Source organism: Pinus tabuliformis, chromosome 6, assembly GCF_031772625.1.
Source record: "Pinus tabuliformis cultivar Carrire ecotype Pingquan chromosome 6, CPIR1, whole genome shotgun sequence".
Taxonomy (NCBI): Eukaryota; Viridiplantae; Streptophyta; class Pinopsida; order Pinales; family Pinaceae; genus Pinus; species Pinus tabuliformis.
The window spans coordinates 1,309,868,122-1,309,883,307 of record NC_142292.1 but is presented as its reverse complement, the minus strand read 5'-3'; the positions used below and the strand labels follow the sequence as shown (position 1 = coordinate 1,309,883,307).

General features: G+C 38.2%; 1 protein-coding gene across 1 annotated transcript; it reads right to left on the bottom strand.

The window, feature by feature from the left end:
• Positions 1–3,887: 3,887 nt before the first annotated feature.
• On the bottom strand, positions 3,888–6,783 carry LOC149263429 (uncharacterized). The gene is made up of 6 exons (XM_089388302.1): positions 6,573–6,783; positions 5,837–5,979; positions 5,085–5,738; positions 4,516–4,971; positions 4,184–4,255; positions 3,888–4,055 (listed from the first exon to the last, which is right to left on the bottom strand). Exons 1-6 carry the CDS (start codon positions 6,781–6,783, stop codon positions 3,888–3,890), a joined length of 1,704 nt encoding a protein of 567 aa, XP_089244428.1.
• Between the last annotated feature and the right edge of the window lie 8,403 nt (positions 6,784–15,186).

The window sequence follows — 15,186 nt, the reverse complement described above, 5'->3', positions numbered from 1 at the left end:
AGAAAGAATGATTTTAATTGAAATTTTTTAATATTTACGCCATAAGGCGTTCTCCTTTGAGAAGAACTCTCCTCCTAACTCTCCTAGCTGCCATCATGTCTTATTGTGCATCATAAATTTGTCTATCCTAACTCTCCTAGCTGCCATCATGTCTTATTGTGCATCATAAATTTGTGTGTTAGACGATTAAAATAATTTTCATTGTTGGATCATATTGGCGGTGAATATCCAAAAATAACTATTTGAAACTACCCAACAATGATATCGAATTTGGATCTCATATTTTCTTTAATGATCATATTGGCGGTGAAGATCCAAAAATAACTATTTGGAACTACCCAACAATGATATTGGATTTTGGATCTCATATTTTCTTTAATTCATATATCATAATCTCCATTTTCAAACATTGTGTGCCCAAACAACTTCAAGGGATTGCCTGTCAGAAAGTATGGAGCAAACACACATTTATTTGGACATTTCCTTAGGTTGATCTTGCAAGAAATGCATGAAAATGTGAATAGCGCCTATGGATTCCAAGCATTTTCATCTGCAAAAAAAAATCCACAGGAAATATGTTTGGTGGCAACATGTTACTTAACATCGTTTTGTTTAGAATTCATTACTTGCAAGCCCTATTTTTTTAGAAATCATTATTTACCAGTTGTTTGTCTTTCTATATTCAACCAGATTTTAAGGATGGAATAGAAATATTTTACGTAATAAGTAAATTGTAAAACATTTGTCAATAATTTTACATTTCGACCATTTCTCATTTTGCATGGAACGTATCAGTAGTAATTTGATGGAATTTGATGGAATTACCATTCCCAAACACTTTGTGTACCCAAAGAAACCTCTGGATTAGCAGTAGCGATAAACACATCAATCCATGGAAAATCAAATCTCCCCCTTGGATTTTGAGGGCTTGGATGCTCAAATCTCTCCTTCAGAACTTTCAAATTACTCATTCTATTTGCAGGATAGAGCTGGGGGATTTGGTCCAGAACCCATGATAAATCAAACTAAAACTCACATACCACTAATAATCACCATAGCCACATTGCATCATTATTGGGATGTCGAATCCACCATATGAGGAAGAAACAAAGTGCTACAAGACATATTAGCATCAACAATCACAATAGCTTGATTTTTATCTCTCTTCTTCCATGGCCTTCATTCAATCCATTTTCTCAAGTGAGATAATTTGTAGGACTATAATCTGTATCTTTGCTCAATTGTTTACATTTCTTAACTACAATAGTTTTATTTGGAAATCACAACTCATTCTCATTTAATCCATTTGGCTTGTTTCTTAGGTAAGAATTTTACAAAAATCCATGGAAATTTAAATCATTGGCTCATTCTTTTAATTTCTTTGCTACAATCCATTAATATGGCATTATAGCACTATGTTGAGAGCCAATAGATTAGCAGTATGCGATTGGTAGGGAAGATTTAATGAGGTCATGGATTGTGGAAAATTGTATGCTAATTTTGAATGCATATATTTCTCCCCCTTGGATTCTGCGGGCTTGGATGCTCAAATCTCTCCTTAGAACATTCAAATTACTCATTCTATTTGCGGGTTAGAGCTTGGGGATTTGGTCCAGAACCCATGATAAAGCAAACTAAATCTCACATACCATAAATAATCACCATAGCCACATTGCATCATTATTGGGATGGCGAATCCACCATATGAGGAAGAAACAAAGTGCTACAAGACATATTAGCATCACCAATCACAATAGCTTGATTTTTATCTCTCTTCTTCCATGCCCTTTGTTCAATCCATTTTCTCAAGTGAGATAATTTGTTGTAGGAATATAATCTGTATCTTTTCTCAATTGTTTTCGTTTCTTAACTACAACAGTTTTATTTAGAAATCACAATTCATTCTCGTTTAATCCATTTGGCTTGTTTCTTAGGTAAGAATTTAGCAAAATTCCATGGAAATTTAAATCATTGGCTCATTCTTTTAATTTCTTTGCTACAATACATTAATATGACATTAAAGCACTCAATAGATTAGTAGTATGTGATTGGTAGGGAAGATTTAATGAAGTCATGGATTGTGGAAATTTTTATGCTAATTTTGAATGCATATATTTATGAAATTGATGGTGATGTTTCTTGTCACATATTGGTGTTTGGATTAGTGTGAAATTTATCACAATGAGTTGGTATTTCTCATGGATAAGTTCCCTTGTCCCTCATGGGCTAAGTGTTTTAGTTTATAGTTGCACATCTATTTCTAAGTCAATTTGTTGGTCCTTGAAACTATGATAAACTTGGGGTGAGTAGTTCTTTGGTGTTTCAATATTCGTTCTTCACTATAATATGGTTTCTCACTTTAGGGAAATCAATGAAGAGCGTCATTACAATAACGTTTCTTCTCATTTTTTGTCTGTGAATCATGCATCATACTTTTATTATTAAATTACTTGGATTGCAGACATATGAGTGCAACTGTGTAGACAATGGAAGCATGTTGAGTAATGTGTTAGATGCCCTACTTCCCAATGCAGATAATTTACAACATATTTGTCTTCAAACTAGGGAAAAACATTACTTGGTCCATTTGATGGAGTGGCAAATAATCATAAATATCAGCACCACAAGGCACCTTTTCATGAAGAGCTACCTAGGCGCTACATGTGCTTAATTTTTACTACAGTCATGAGGAGATTGTATTTGAGGTTGCAAAGAAGAAAGGAGGATTACCTTGGTCCATTCACCATCTAACACACATAATTGCCTTCTCTCCTTGGAGCTTGATGATTGTTTTAGGCACATTGTGTGTTTACACTACCATTTACAAACATGAGGGGTTTTCTTTCAAGTAGCCTTGGAACAATATTTTGTGGGAACAATTTATCGATGCATCTAATGCAGAATTGATTTCCGAACAAGAAATTTGGGCTGCCAAAGATCCTTATCCAAAGAACCAGAGGTTTAATTGTGCTAATGGAGATGTATATAAATGGAAAAGCCTCTAGAGAATAATCGCAGAGAAATTTGATTTAGAACCGTTACCATATGAGGGTGAAGGGTTCAATATCGCTGAGGTGATGAAAGACAAAGGTTTGGTCTAGGATGCAATTGTTAATGAAAATAAGCTATTGGCTTAAGCACTTGGGAAGGAAGTTGCACATGCCTCTATTTTGAGTACTGATTGTATTACATTTAACATTAGGATTTTGTCTTTTTGCTCAAATTCGGTTATAGTTAGAGCACATAACATATCACATATTTTTTCATCTATGCTCTTCTTCCATATGCACTATCGACTTACAGCATTTTCTTTGCAACATCTAGTGCAAAGACTAATTTTTTATTAATTTTTAATTCCCCACCGGCCAAAAGAAAGTCGAACTAAATTTACATCTCATCCATTTGATTTCTGCCCTAAGCCTAATAACTCTCACATGTTACTCCATGGCTTTTCTTTGCATCATCTCTCACTGTGGATTTGGAAGCTTCATTTTGTATTTTCCGTTTTTTTAAAACTCACCTCTCAATAAATTCTCCATGGAAAAGGCCGTCAATTCCAGTCCAGGTTTCTTGCCAGGGACAAACCCGCAAAGCTTTAAAGCGTTTTGAATATCATCTTAATATCACTCTAAATGTGAAAGCAAATATCATTCAACATTTAAAATCAGAGCACCAATCTATTAAGTCAGAGAACCGGTTAAAACCAAATTACAAATGTAAGGCGTCGCGTCGCGACGCATCACATCGAGTCCACTGGCGGGCCTGATGTTCACATGGAAAGAATTTTTTTGTACACATTTAAAAAAAAAAGGAAATTTGATGAATAAGCTTCAACACCGTGATGCCAAGCGCCAAAATTATTTACACACAACATAAGGGTACAAAGATCAGAAAATATCAGAGAAATTAAATAAACACGAAGGTTGTAAGGGCATGAGATTTTGCATCAAATCATGATGAAAACCCTTGATTTCCATGTCCAGATTCCTCTCCGAATTACCACCCGACGAAACCAAATGGATGTTTGAAAAAGGTGGCATAACTGACAATCCCCACTGTAAAAATGAAATGCACATCAATCAAAATCAAAATATTAGAAAATGGTAATTTGACAGACTGCACTGCAAAAAAGTCCAAAAAAACTGAAAAATTAAACTTGAAGAGAAAAATGGCATAATAATACCTTAGCTGCGTGAGTCCCCTCACACAGAAGGATGGCCATTGTTGCATCAGGAATCTGCAACAATAAAGCTACCTATTCAACAAGATCTAAAGTTTTAAAAGTCCTGTAAATGTTGATTTAGGGATGGAATCCAAAGTATTTTGCGTGGTAATGGACATAGAATTTGGACAAACCAAAAAACCTGCTACGCAATCAATTCAACAAAACTTTCCATTTACTGTAAATCAGGAATGGTTTAAATGCAACGTTTCCCCGATATTCGGGGGTTACGTCTACTGTGGAAGTCAAATTTGATGAGAAAATATATTGAGGCTCCATGGACCGAGTCATACCTCCAGAATTTCATCACGTAAGCACAATCTTGCACAGGCAGAGGCAACGCGGAGAAGGCTTTGCAGAGACAAAACATCATCAGATTTCTTCATGACAGATTTTGTCTTTCTAAGTGCCAAGTAATAGAATATAATGAGGTCCTGCGCCCCCTTGGATATCTTCACAGAATTGATAGTTGAAGCCAGATGTAGATGTTTCCGCAATTCCTCGAGTTCATGGCTGCTCATGCCGCGTCTATATTCCATCGTCGCGTTATTATTATTATTATCAACTTTAACACCTACAGGAGAATATTCATAATCTAGTTCATCCGCGGAAACGATGATGTCGAATTTACTTATGAGCCCGGGATCGAGCACAGGGCCTTTACGGAGGGGCTTAAAGAAAGAATTAGAAGGAAGTGAGGTTACAACTTCGCTATTCAGAGCGGTATAAATGACCCCCAGACTGTGGACCTGCAAGGAATGCAGAGATCTGGATGGTCCTTCACGCAAATACTTGGCTTATCCATTGCATCACACAGTTCTCGAACCTCCGACCTAGAGATTGGACAGCTGAAGAAATCTACGAGAAAGACGCCATCATTGCTCCGACACAAGCTCCCAGACTGCAAAATTTTATGGCCTCCGCTGCTGGAATTTGTCAATTTCGCCACAAGGTTTTTGTTACAACAACTATGGCGTACACTTCTGGCAGCAAACAGGGCCGCTATGGTCTGTAATTGACGGGATAAAGTTTCCGTGGTATTTGCGGAGGTTAGCAGTACATGAACTTGTCTCCTATCATTATTAGTTTGAAGATGCCAGATATTATCTTGAAAATTTGAGGCGTTTTCACAGGCTACCAGGCTAATTAAAAGAGCGACGCGAGATAGTACACTTAGGCTTCCAGAAAGAAAATGACACAGCGCATTCAACGAAAAGCAGCCGACATCGTCCAGAAATATAAGATCTGCCCAGATATCTATGTCGCTAGAACTCATAGTTAAAGAATTGAAATTAAACGGGTGGACTATGTTGTTTGCCTTCACCTTGAGCTGGCCTATACACCTTTCATGAGCAGACGGGGTTTGTGTGATTTCTGTGAAGGCATGTCCAATAACTGCGATGGAATCGCCGACTTGGACTTGGCCGGTTAAATCATCTCGTAAAATGATCGTGATCAGTTGTGGAAAAGGCAAAGACTCTTCTGATACCGTTGGCACTGGTCCTAACAATACTTCCTGTAAATGTACTCCATCAGTCCATGAAATATCTTTGATCAGGCTTCAAGAAAGCCATGAATATTGAAGAATTGGATCAAAGAAGCATCATATTTTACCTGAGAAGAAATGTAAATTGACGCGGCTGTGTCTTCTTCAAATACGCCGTATGAACAGCAAATTCGTCCCGACGGAAAGTTCTCGCAGAGAAAAATATCCTTTACGAATCCGCATCCTTTGCATCTGAACTGTCTCAGATACGCTGTAAATTCATTTAGTCAAGGATTATATTCACCGGATTTCATCAGTAATACTTTCATTTCACGATAATTTTTTTCTATAAATAAATTAGTAGTCGTAAACCTTACAGTGAAATATTTTTGTTAAAATATGGATTACATTACACGCAAAAGCTTTCAAAACATACATGCTTTTAAATTTAAAGCGCATCTTACTGCTGAAATGAAATAAAACTACAAAGAGATTACATAAATGTTTCTTGCGGAAGCTTTCAGAGTAGATATGCTTTTAAATTTGAAGTGCATCTTGCGACTGAAATGAAAGGAAAACTACAAAGAGATTAAAAAAAAAAATGTTTCTTCCTGATAAATATCTGCAATCAGCTTTTCCAAATCCCTGAAAGAAAACAAATTTCCGTCTTCAAAAGTTTATGAAACATTTTAAATCCCTGCAAATTAAAGAAAGCAGTCTGCAATTCCCAGCCTAGCAGAGCAGCTATTATTCTTTAAATGAATAAATCGAATAAATTGTACACTACAAGCAAAGGATATATTTTTTGGACAGTTGTAATAGCATAGACAACTCCATAGACTTGCACAGTGACTTTGTGTGGACCTGCGGCTGCTCCGGTCTTCCACAATTTCTCTGCAGAAACCAGAGGCAGTGGAACTGATTCTAATCTCAGCCACATGCGTTTGCCACGGGTGAAACCGGGGCCGTCATTTAAGGAGGAAGGAAAAATGAAATTCCAGAGCTTGAAAGCAACAAAATCGGGGTCATTCAAGATTGCTTTGCCCAACTGGGGATTCCAGTCCAACAGTTCCATCGCATCTACTTTCACAATGAACGTGTCGGAATCCGTTGATGGAATGGTTTGAAGGAGGTAAGTGAGATGAGAGGTGTGTTGAATCCACTGCATAGCCATTGGAAGCAAGGAGTCTACTTCTTGCAATTCCATTCTTCTCTTCCGTCCACGCACAAACCACAACTCAATTTGCACACTCGCTCAGGAAACTACTTTAGTGTATTTCAAAAGGCAGCAGCTGCCTACAAAGCAGTTCATTCCGAATTTATTTCGTCCACAGTGGAAAAAAGATATGAGCATCACTTGCATATAACTGCACTCACGTTCAATCCCTCTAATTCTTTGAAACACAAAAAATTAGTTAAAATAAATATAGCATGAGTAAAAAGCAAATTAAAAAAATGACCTCACGAAATTGTGTGCTTAAATGCGTAGAGGGAATGCTCAGAAAATCTCCAGGAAGGTACAGTGTACACAGGCTCCGTGAGTCAAAATATGCACAGAGACTGTATATTTCCCTTCGCTTTCTTCTTTTGAGGTGAAAATAAAAAACATAGTATAATCCAACGTTAAATCTCGCACACTGAAGAATTTTATGCTTCAATATCAAGCTTTATTGTTATGCATTTACAGCTGAAGCTTCATGGAGCTGCTAAGGAATAAGAATTTTATGCTTCATCAAGCATTATTGTTATGCATTTACAGCTGAAGCTTCATGGAGCTGCTAAGGAATAAGATTTTGCAAGCTTTGGTGCATAGTGCTTCGTTCTTTGAACTATTCACGGGGATCGAGAAGTATTCTTTCAGTGTCCAGATTTATGAAAGGACCTCCAATCATTTGTCGTTTCTGGTTTCCGAACTTATAATCTTGCTCCATTTGTCATTTCTGGTTTGCGAATTTTGTTGAAATTTATGGTAATTTCAAACATAAAAGAACAGAAAAAATGCTATGTTTCTGCCACAGGATGCTCTGTTTCTGCCACAAGATCTTTTACACAGGGAAGCCAAATAAATCTTTGTATTCATTAAAACAAAATTCCTGATACAGGATTCATCCTCTTATAGAGGGATTCACCAACACTGCTTCAGATGCAGTTCCATAAACAACAAAAGGGTTTTCTCACACAGAGGGATTCACCAGCATTGCTTTTACAAAAATATCTTCCTCACACAGAGGGATTCTCCAAGAGATTATGCTGAAGAGCATCTTCCTCTTAACTAGAGGGATTCACCAGTCTATGCTGAAATATGCTGAAAAGCATTTTCCTCTTGACAGAGGGATTCACCAAGAGACTGTGTTGAAAAGTAGCTTCCTCTTTAACAGAGGATTCTCCAAGAAACTTTCACCAAAATTACTCTGCATTTTTTACAAATAATTTTACACTGCTGTGTAAAATCTTCATTCACTGCTATGTAAAAAGTTTTTACATTCTCTGTTGTAAAATAAAAATTTCTTACATTGATTTACTGCTGTAAAAAGAAATTCTTTCACATTCACTCATATGTGAAATTCTTCATTACATTCAAGCTGCTGGGTTTTCACATTGCATATTCAAATATAAAAATTTACATTACTCTTTTTCACTGTTGTGTATTTTTACATTGCTGAGTAAAAATCCTCCATTCGTTTTGTGCTGCTGCACATTACATTTCCCTTTTCAAAATTCTCCCCTGTTTTTCTTCTTCGCTGCCGCGAGCCCTCTTTTCATTTCATCCCTGCTCTGGTTTCGCAACCCTCGCTCTGGTTTCGCATTGCTGTGCTCCCCTGTTTTTCTTCGCTGCTGCAAGCCCTCTTCTTCATTCCATTACACACTCAATTCGTATGCAAAATGAGCACACACCAAACATTACAAATGCATATCTTATGCACTGCTGTGCATCTCCCTGGTTTTTATTCGCTGCTGCGAACCCTCTCATTCATCTTGTGTGCAATGAACATAAAAACACATTACAGCCGCAAGCCAACTCTTTCATTCCATTACACACACCACTCCTATGCGAATGAGCACGCACAAAAACATATACCAAAAGCATTAAAAAATAGGGCGTTGACTTGCACATACCATTCTTTAATTCACCATGCTTCCGTGCAAACAAGAAAAAAATATTAACACTGAAACAGCTCACCTACAATCTACGAAACATCATAAATCACATTAATTCCTTCACATGGGCGGTCAAGCAAAAGTTCAGGCAGGTTGAAGGAGATCCTGGTCCGTTGACTTGATCGGACGCATATCGCATGCTTAAATCACACGAACCAAACGATGTTTACCGACCGGGGAATGGGCGGTTTTGGAATTGTACACAGGACGCGTGGCAGCAGCGGAGTGTGATCGGGGGCCCTCTGACAAAAACCGCTTCATGCGAAAGGTGGTGCAATATGAACTGGCGGTTTTCCGGAGCTGTTTTCCTGCTGCTCGATGGCTGATTCGGCAATTGACTGTGCTGCCGTCGCTGTCCAACTGTCGGCATTCGCCAACACTGCACGCAGTTGGAATTAATATTCCAACACTCCCCTTTAATTTCAACTACTGTGCTCAAGCACTCCAATCATGTAATATCCTCTTTCTCTCTGCCTCGGGCAAGATTTCCAATCTTTGCATCTCCAAGCTATCCTGCAACCTTTTCTTCTCTGCTTTTATGGCAGATTTAATTCCATATCTCTCCCCTATAAGAAGATCTTCATCAAAGAATGATTGTTAATCTAGTTCAGCAATAATGATAAAAAATTACAGGCTCCCCCTAACTGTGTGCATCGTCTCCTTTTGGCAAACTCTTCTCAAAAGAAACTTAGATTGGCTGGGGAGCTCAAGTGACTTTCAGATTGTATTTCCTTCCTTCTCCATACTTGTGTAACTTTCTTCTTTTGCATGGGTCTAGCTTGTGTAGGAGCCCATGTTAAGTTACAATCACGTGCCATATGCCCAATGTTATGACACTTGAAACATTCTACATTGTTCATGAATAAGATTTCATGATTTCTTCCTGTAAAATTGTTTCTTGGAGGTTGTCGGAAACTATAACATCTATCTCTATGAAATGCTCTACAGTCTTTTGCCATATGACCAAAGTTTGAACAAGAATAACGATAACCAAAAAATGAACTTTGGTACCTAGGAGATGGAGGTTTCTTTGATGTGCTTCTGAAGCTTTTCTGCCTTGAGATCCTTTGATGATAACCATTGCCTCTTGCCTCTTTGACATCATCACATTTCTTCTTGAAGCTGGTTTTCTACTTGGAGTAGGATTTCTTCTATTGTAGCCTTGATTTTTCTCCTTGCCTTTGCTGGAACTAGGAGTATCACAATTTCTTTTTGCCTTCTTCACATCTCCTTTGCTTAGAGCATTTTCATTCTTGTTTGAGGGTTCACTTGCATACCCAAGTCCTGATTTATCGAATGGACATCTGTGATAGCTGAGCATGTCATCCAAGGCTTGAGAGCTCTTCATGATTTTGTTCATCCCTTCAACCTTTTTCCTGAGGAGGACAATCTCTTCTTCCAATCTTTCACACTCATTATTCTTCTTTGCAAGTTGTTCCTCAGTTTCTTCCTTGCTACGAGTAGCTTCAGCTGCTACTATTTTAAGGGAGATAATATCAGACTTCATTTCTTCATTCTTTGCTTGACTGCTCTCCATTTTCTTTTCAGCTCCTTGTGCCTGCTTCCTGGCTTCTTGTAATTGAGACTTAAGGGAGGAGACCTCTACCTTGTACTGTCCAATCTCTTCTACAAGTTTGTTCACTCTCTTGTGCCTTTGTTCAAGTTGACTTGACAAGATATCTTCCTGCTTCTTTGCTTTATTCAATTGATTTGTCATGGATATGACTTCTTCATAATGCTTCCTTTTGCTTTGATCAAGTTCCTTCTTAAGCTTGGCGAGCTCTTCATCCCTTTCTCGTACTTGAAGCTTGATGAGGTCAACCTTCTCATTTTCAGCTTCTATGATGGGTTCAGAATTTCCTTCTTGACTGATGGTCATGGTCAGTGCTCCCTTTGCATGAAGGTCATGAAGTCTGTCCCATATATCCTTTGCTGATGTATATTTTCCTAGATTCTTCTTTATAGAATCAGGCAGTCCATCCAAGATTGTCTTTGCTGCTTTTGCATTGTACTCCTTGGATTCTCTATCCATCTTGCTATCATCAATCACTGATTCCCAAATTTCAATCCCTTCAGACTGTAAGAAAGTCCTCATTTTTATTTCCCATATATCAAAGTTCCCATTGAACCTTGGAGCCTCAAATAGAATGCTTTCAAATAGATTGTCTTCTATTTTAGTAGTAGAGGGAGACACATCCTTAGAAGGATTGGAGACTTTCTTCTTTGACCTTGCCATTCTTAACTATGCTTCAAATACCTGACTATGTATTTAAAATAATTCACTGTTTCTTCAACAACAACACAGAAAATTAATCTGAGAAATACCTTGGATTCTTTTGCCTGAGACTTCACTCTGCTGGAGAAGTTGTTGCAGCAAAAAAAACTCCTTCCTTCAGCTTCTTTGATACCTTCAAAGAGCTTGGATCTGCTCTGATACCATGTTGGAAATTTCTGGTAATTTCAAACATAAAAGAACAGAGAAAATGCTCTGTTTCTGCCACAGGATCTTTTACACAGGGAAGCCAAATTAAAAAAAATTCTGTGCAGAGCATTACATACACCCACAAAATCTTTGTATTCATTAAAACAAAATTCCTGATACAGGATTCATCCTCTTACAGAGGGATTACACAACTGCTGTTACACAAAGGTCTTCCTCACATAGAGGGATTCACCAACACTGCTTCAGATGCAGTTCCATAAACAACAAAAGGGTCTTCCTCACACAGAGGGATTCACCAGCACTACTTTTACAAAAATATCTTCCTCACACAAAGGGATTCTCCAAGAGACTATGCTGAAGAACATCTTCCTCTTAACCAGAGGGATTCACCAGTCTATGCTGAAAAGCATCTTCCTCTTGACAGAGGGATTCACCAAGAGACTGTGCTGAAAAGCACCTTCCTCTTTAACAGAGGGATTCTCCAAGAAACTTTCACCAAAATTACTCTGCCTTTTTTACAAATAATTTTACACTGCTGTGTAAAATCTTCATTCACTGCTATGTAAAAGTTTTTACATTCTTTGCTGTAAAATAAAATTTTCTTACATTGGTTTACTGCTGTAAAAAGAAATTCTTTCACATTCACTCCTGTGTGAAATTCTTCATTACATTCAAGCTGCTGGGTTTTCACATTGCGTATTCAAATAAAAAATTTTACATTACTCTTTTTCACTGCTGTGTATTTTTACATTGCTGAGTAAAAATCCTCCATTCATTTTGTGCTGCTGCACATTACATTTCCCTTTTCAAAATTCTCCCCTGTTTTTCTTCTTCGCTGCCGCGAGCCCTCTTTTCATTTCATCCCTGCTCTGGTTTCGCAACCCTCGCTCTGGTTTCGCATTGCTGTGCTCCCCTATTTTTCTTCGCTGCTGCAAGCCCTCTTCTTCATTCCATTACACACTCAATTCGTATGCAAAATGAGCACACACCAAACGTTACAAATGCATATCTTATGCACTGCTGTGCATCTCCCTGGTTTTTATTCGCTGCTGCGAACCCTCTCATTCATCCCGTGTGCAATGAACATAAAAACACATTACAACCGCAAGCCCACTCTTTCATTCCATTACACACACCACTCCTATGCGAATGAGCACGCACAAAAACATATACCAAAAGCATTAAAAAATAGGGCTTTGACTTGCCCATACCATTCTTTAATTCGCCATGCTTCCATGCAAACAAGAAAAAAATATTAAAACTGAAACAGCTCACCTACAATCTATGAAACAATATAAATCACATTAATTCCTTCACGTGGGCGGTCAAGCAAAAGTTCAGGCAGGTTGAAGGAGATACTGGTCCGTTGACTTAATTGGACGCATATCGCATGCTTAACTCACACAAACCAAACGATGTTTACCGGCCGGGGAATGGGTGGTTTTGGAATTGTACACAGGACGCGTGGCAACAGTGGAGTGTGATCGGGGGCCCTCTGACAAAAACTGCTTCGTGCAAAAGGTGGTGCAATATGAACTGGTGGTTTTCCGGAGCTGTTTTCCTGCTGCACGATGGCTGATTCGGCAATTGACTGTGCTGTCGTTACTGTCCAACTATCGGCGTTCGCCAACACTGCACGGAGTTGGAATTAATATTCCAACAAATTTATAGTCCTTCTAAGCGTTGTTCCAGCTGTTTCTGTGGTGTTCAAACGGGGAAGTCTGCGGATCTTGTAGAAGAAGAGCAGCCGGAAAATGGTGGGAGAATATAGGCGGAGAAGCTTTGGAGAGCATGTTGCGGAGGAATTTTTTCCTTACTCATGGTTGGGTTGCTGGTTAGCCACTTTATGTTTAATGGATTTTGTTTTAAATATTTCTTTAATGCAGTAAGTTTGTAGGTAAATATTTTTTTTTATTAAGGTTGACAAAATCACGTGAAGGTAGATTATTGTAAAATGCCTAATTTAATTTCACATTAAATTTATCTAAAATTCTTATTTTTTTTTTAATTATAATTTTTATTTTATTTTTACTATTTTTAAAGGAATGAAATCAATCTTATTCAATAAATATATTTATGATTTAGAAGTAGCACACAATAAAAAGATGTTAAAGATAATAGAGAAATGAAGATTCTAGGTGGTTAGAGTTTCAAGGTCATATTCTAGAATGTGTAATTTTTTTTAATGTAAAAGTGACTTGGAACTCAGTAAGAGTCATTATTTTTTTAGTTTATTGTGTTTATCCATTCTATCTATCCCATGTGACTATAAAATGAGACTCTATCTTGTATTTGGTGTGTGTGAGAGCTTGAATTAATAGAAAAATATCTTGTTAAGACATTTTTGCTCTACTGTTTTTTTTTCCTTCTTATTTTGGTATTAGAGCAAGATCTAAGGGTGTAAAGATCATAAGTGAAGCCTACTAGGAAGATGGTGGAGAAGCCTATGTGTTGTTGAAGGCAACATTCAAAATAGTGCTCACATGTGCTACTATGGGAACCCCACGAATGGCGAAGTTCTAGTCTGAATCTAGTCGTGAATGTTGTTGTTGATGGTTCCATCTAGCAATGATCTAGTAACATTACATTAAATGGGACGTTGAATGATTATCATATGTTCATCACTAGACTTGCAGTTAGGTAAAAGGCTCTATTGACAGTGCTAGACCCGCCAACATTTAGGGGATCTCCTCGGTATGAAGTCCCAACTAGACCTCACATTGTTTGGTGCAGGAGTCCCGTCCGATATGATGGCCTAGTTGCCATTATCTTAAAGGTTTTCCTTAGCTCTTGCTTGTCAGCACATGAAAGTGGTTTGCTTTGTCTTCGAACAACAAGGTTTGTGTGCCTAGTGAGTGTTAGTGTTACTTGTGTCAAGGTTCTTTCACCGCAGAGGGAGAGGGTGGAAGTGAGTCTCCAGTCGAAAGGGAAGAGTCCCAACTTTGTGACAGACACACCACACAACAAGACATGCACAACTTTCGACGTAGTAGTCCACACATATGCGGCAGTCACAAATACAACGTGAATAGATAACACATAAAACACCCAGCAGAATAGTCCACATGAGTGCGATGAGGATTATAACAAGTTTACAATAATGAATTTGTCGAGTGTCCGGTGGGAGAGCCCACACGGGCGAGACATCATTAGCAACTGATACAACACATTTCCCTTAGCAAATGTACTAAAACAACCAAAATAGTTCAACTCTCTTAATACAGGTTAAAGCAACATGCATTACAAGTGTCCAAAGAATAGCCTTACAAACGAATACAATACATGTGCGAAAATGTGCTGGACTGTTAACACGCTTCTGAATTAAGCCAAAGTTCCAAGACACATCCGTACACCATTACATCACTAACCCTGATATCAGAGCGTTGGAGCCACTTCTCACTCCTCAAAGAAAAGATTACAGACTCTCAGGCTATGTGGGAGGAGCCAAGGTGAAAAGTATTTTGCATGTACAAATGAGGGGGTATTTATAGCCAAGGGTGAAACTAGCCCTTGTGACTGTTCGACTTCCCTCATGATTGTTTGACTTTCATGGCTTTTCAGATTACATGACACTTCCGATTACATGTGGGTCTCTTGGAATTCCACGTTACATTACATTGATTTACAAGAATATGGCCCACAATAGTGATGTGGCCGACATGACTCATGACACGACTCGACATGACAGTGCTGGTATGTTCATGCTGCTGGTGGTGTCCATGTCGAGCTGCAATGTTGCTGAGTGATGGATGTCCTCTTGGTGTACCATAAATTCACCTTCGCATGGAAAGGTGCACGGAGTCTTCGATGGTCTTGGTGTTCACTTGATGTTGCATGTGCACGTCACTAATTTTCTTGTACTTTGGCATGCTTCAC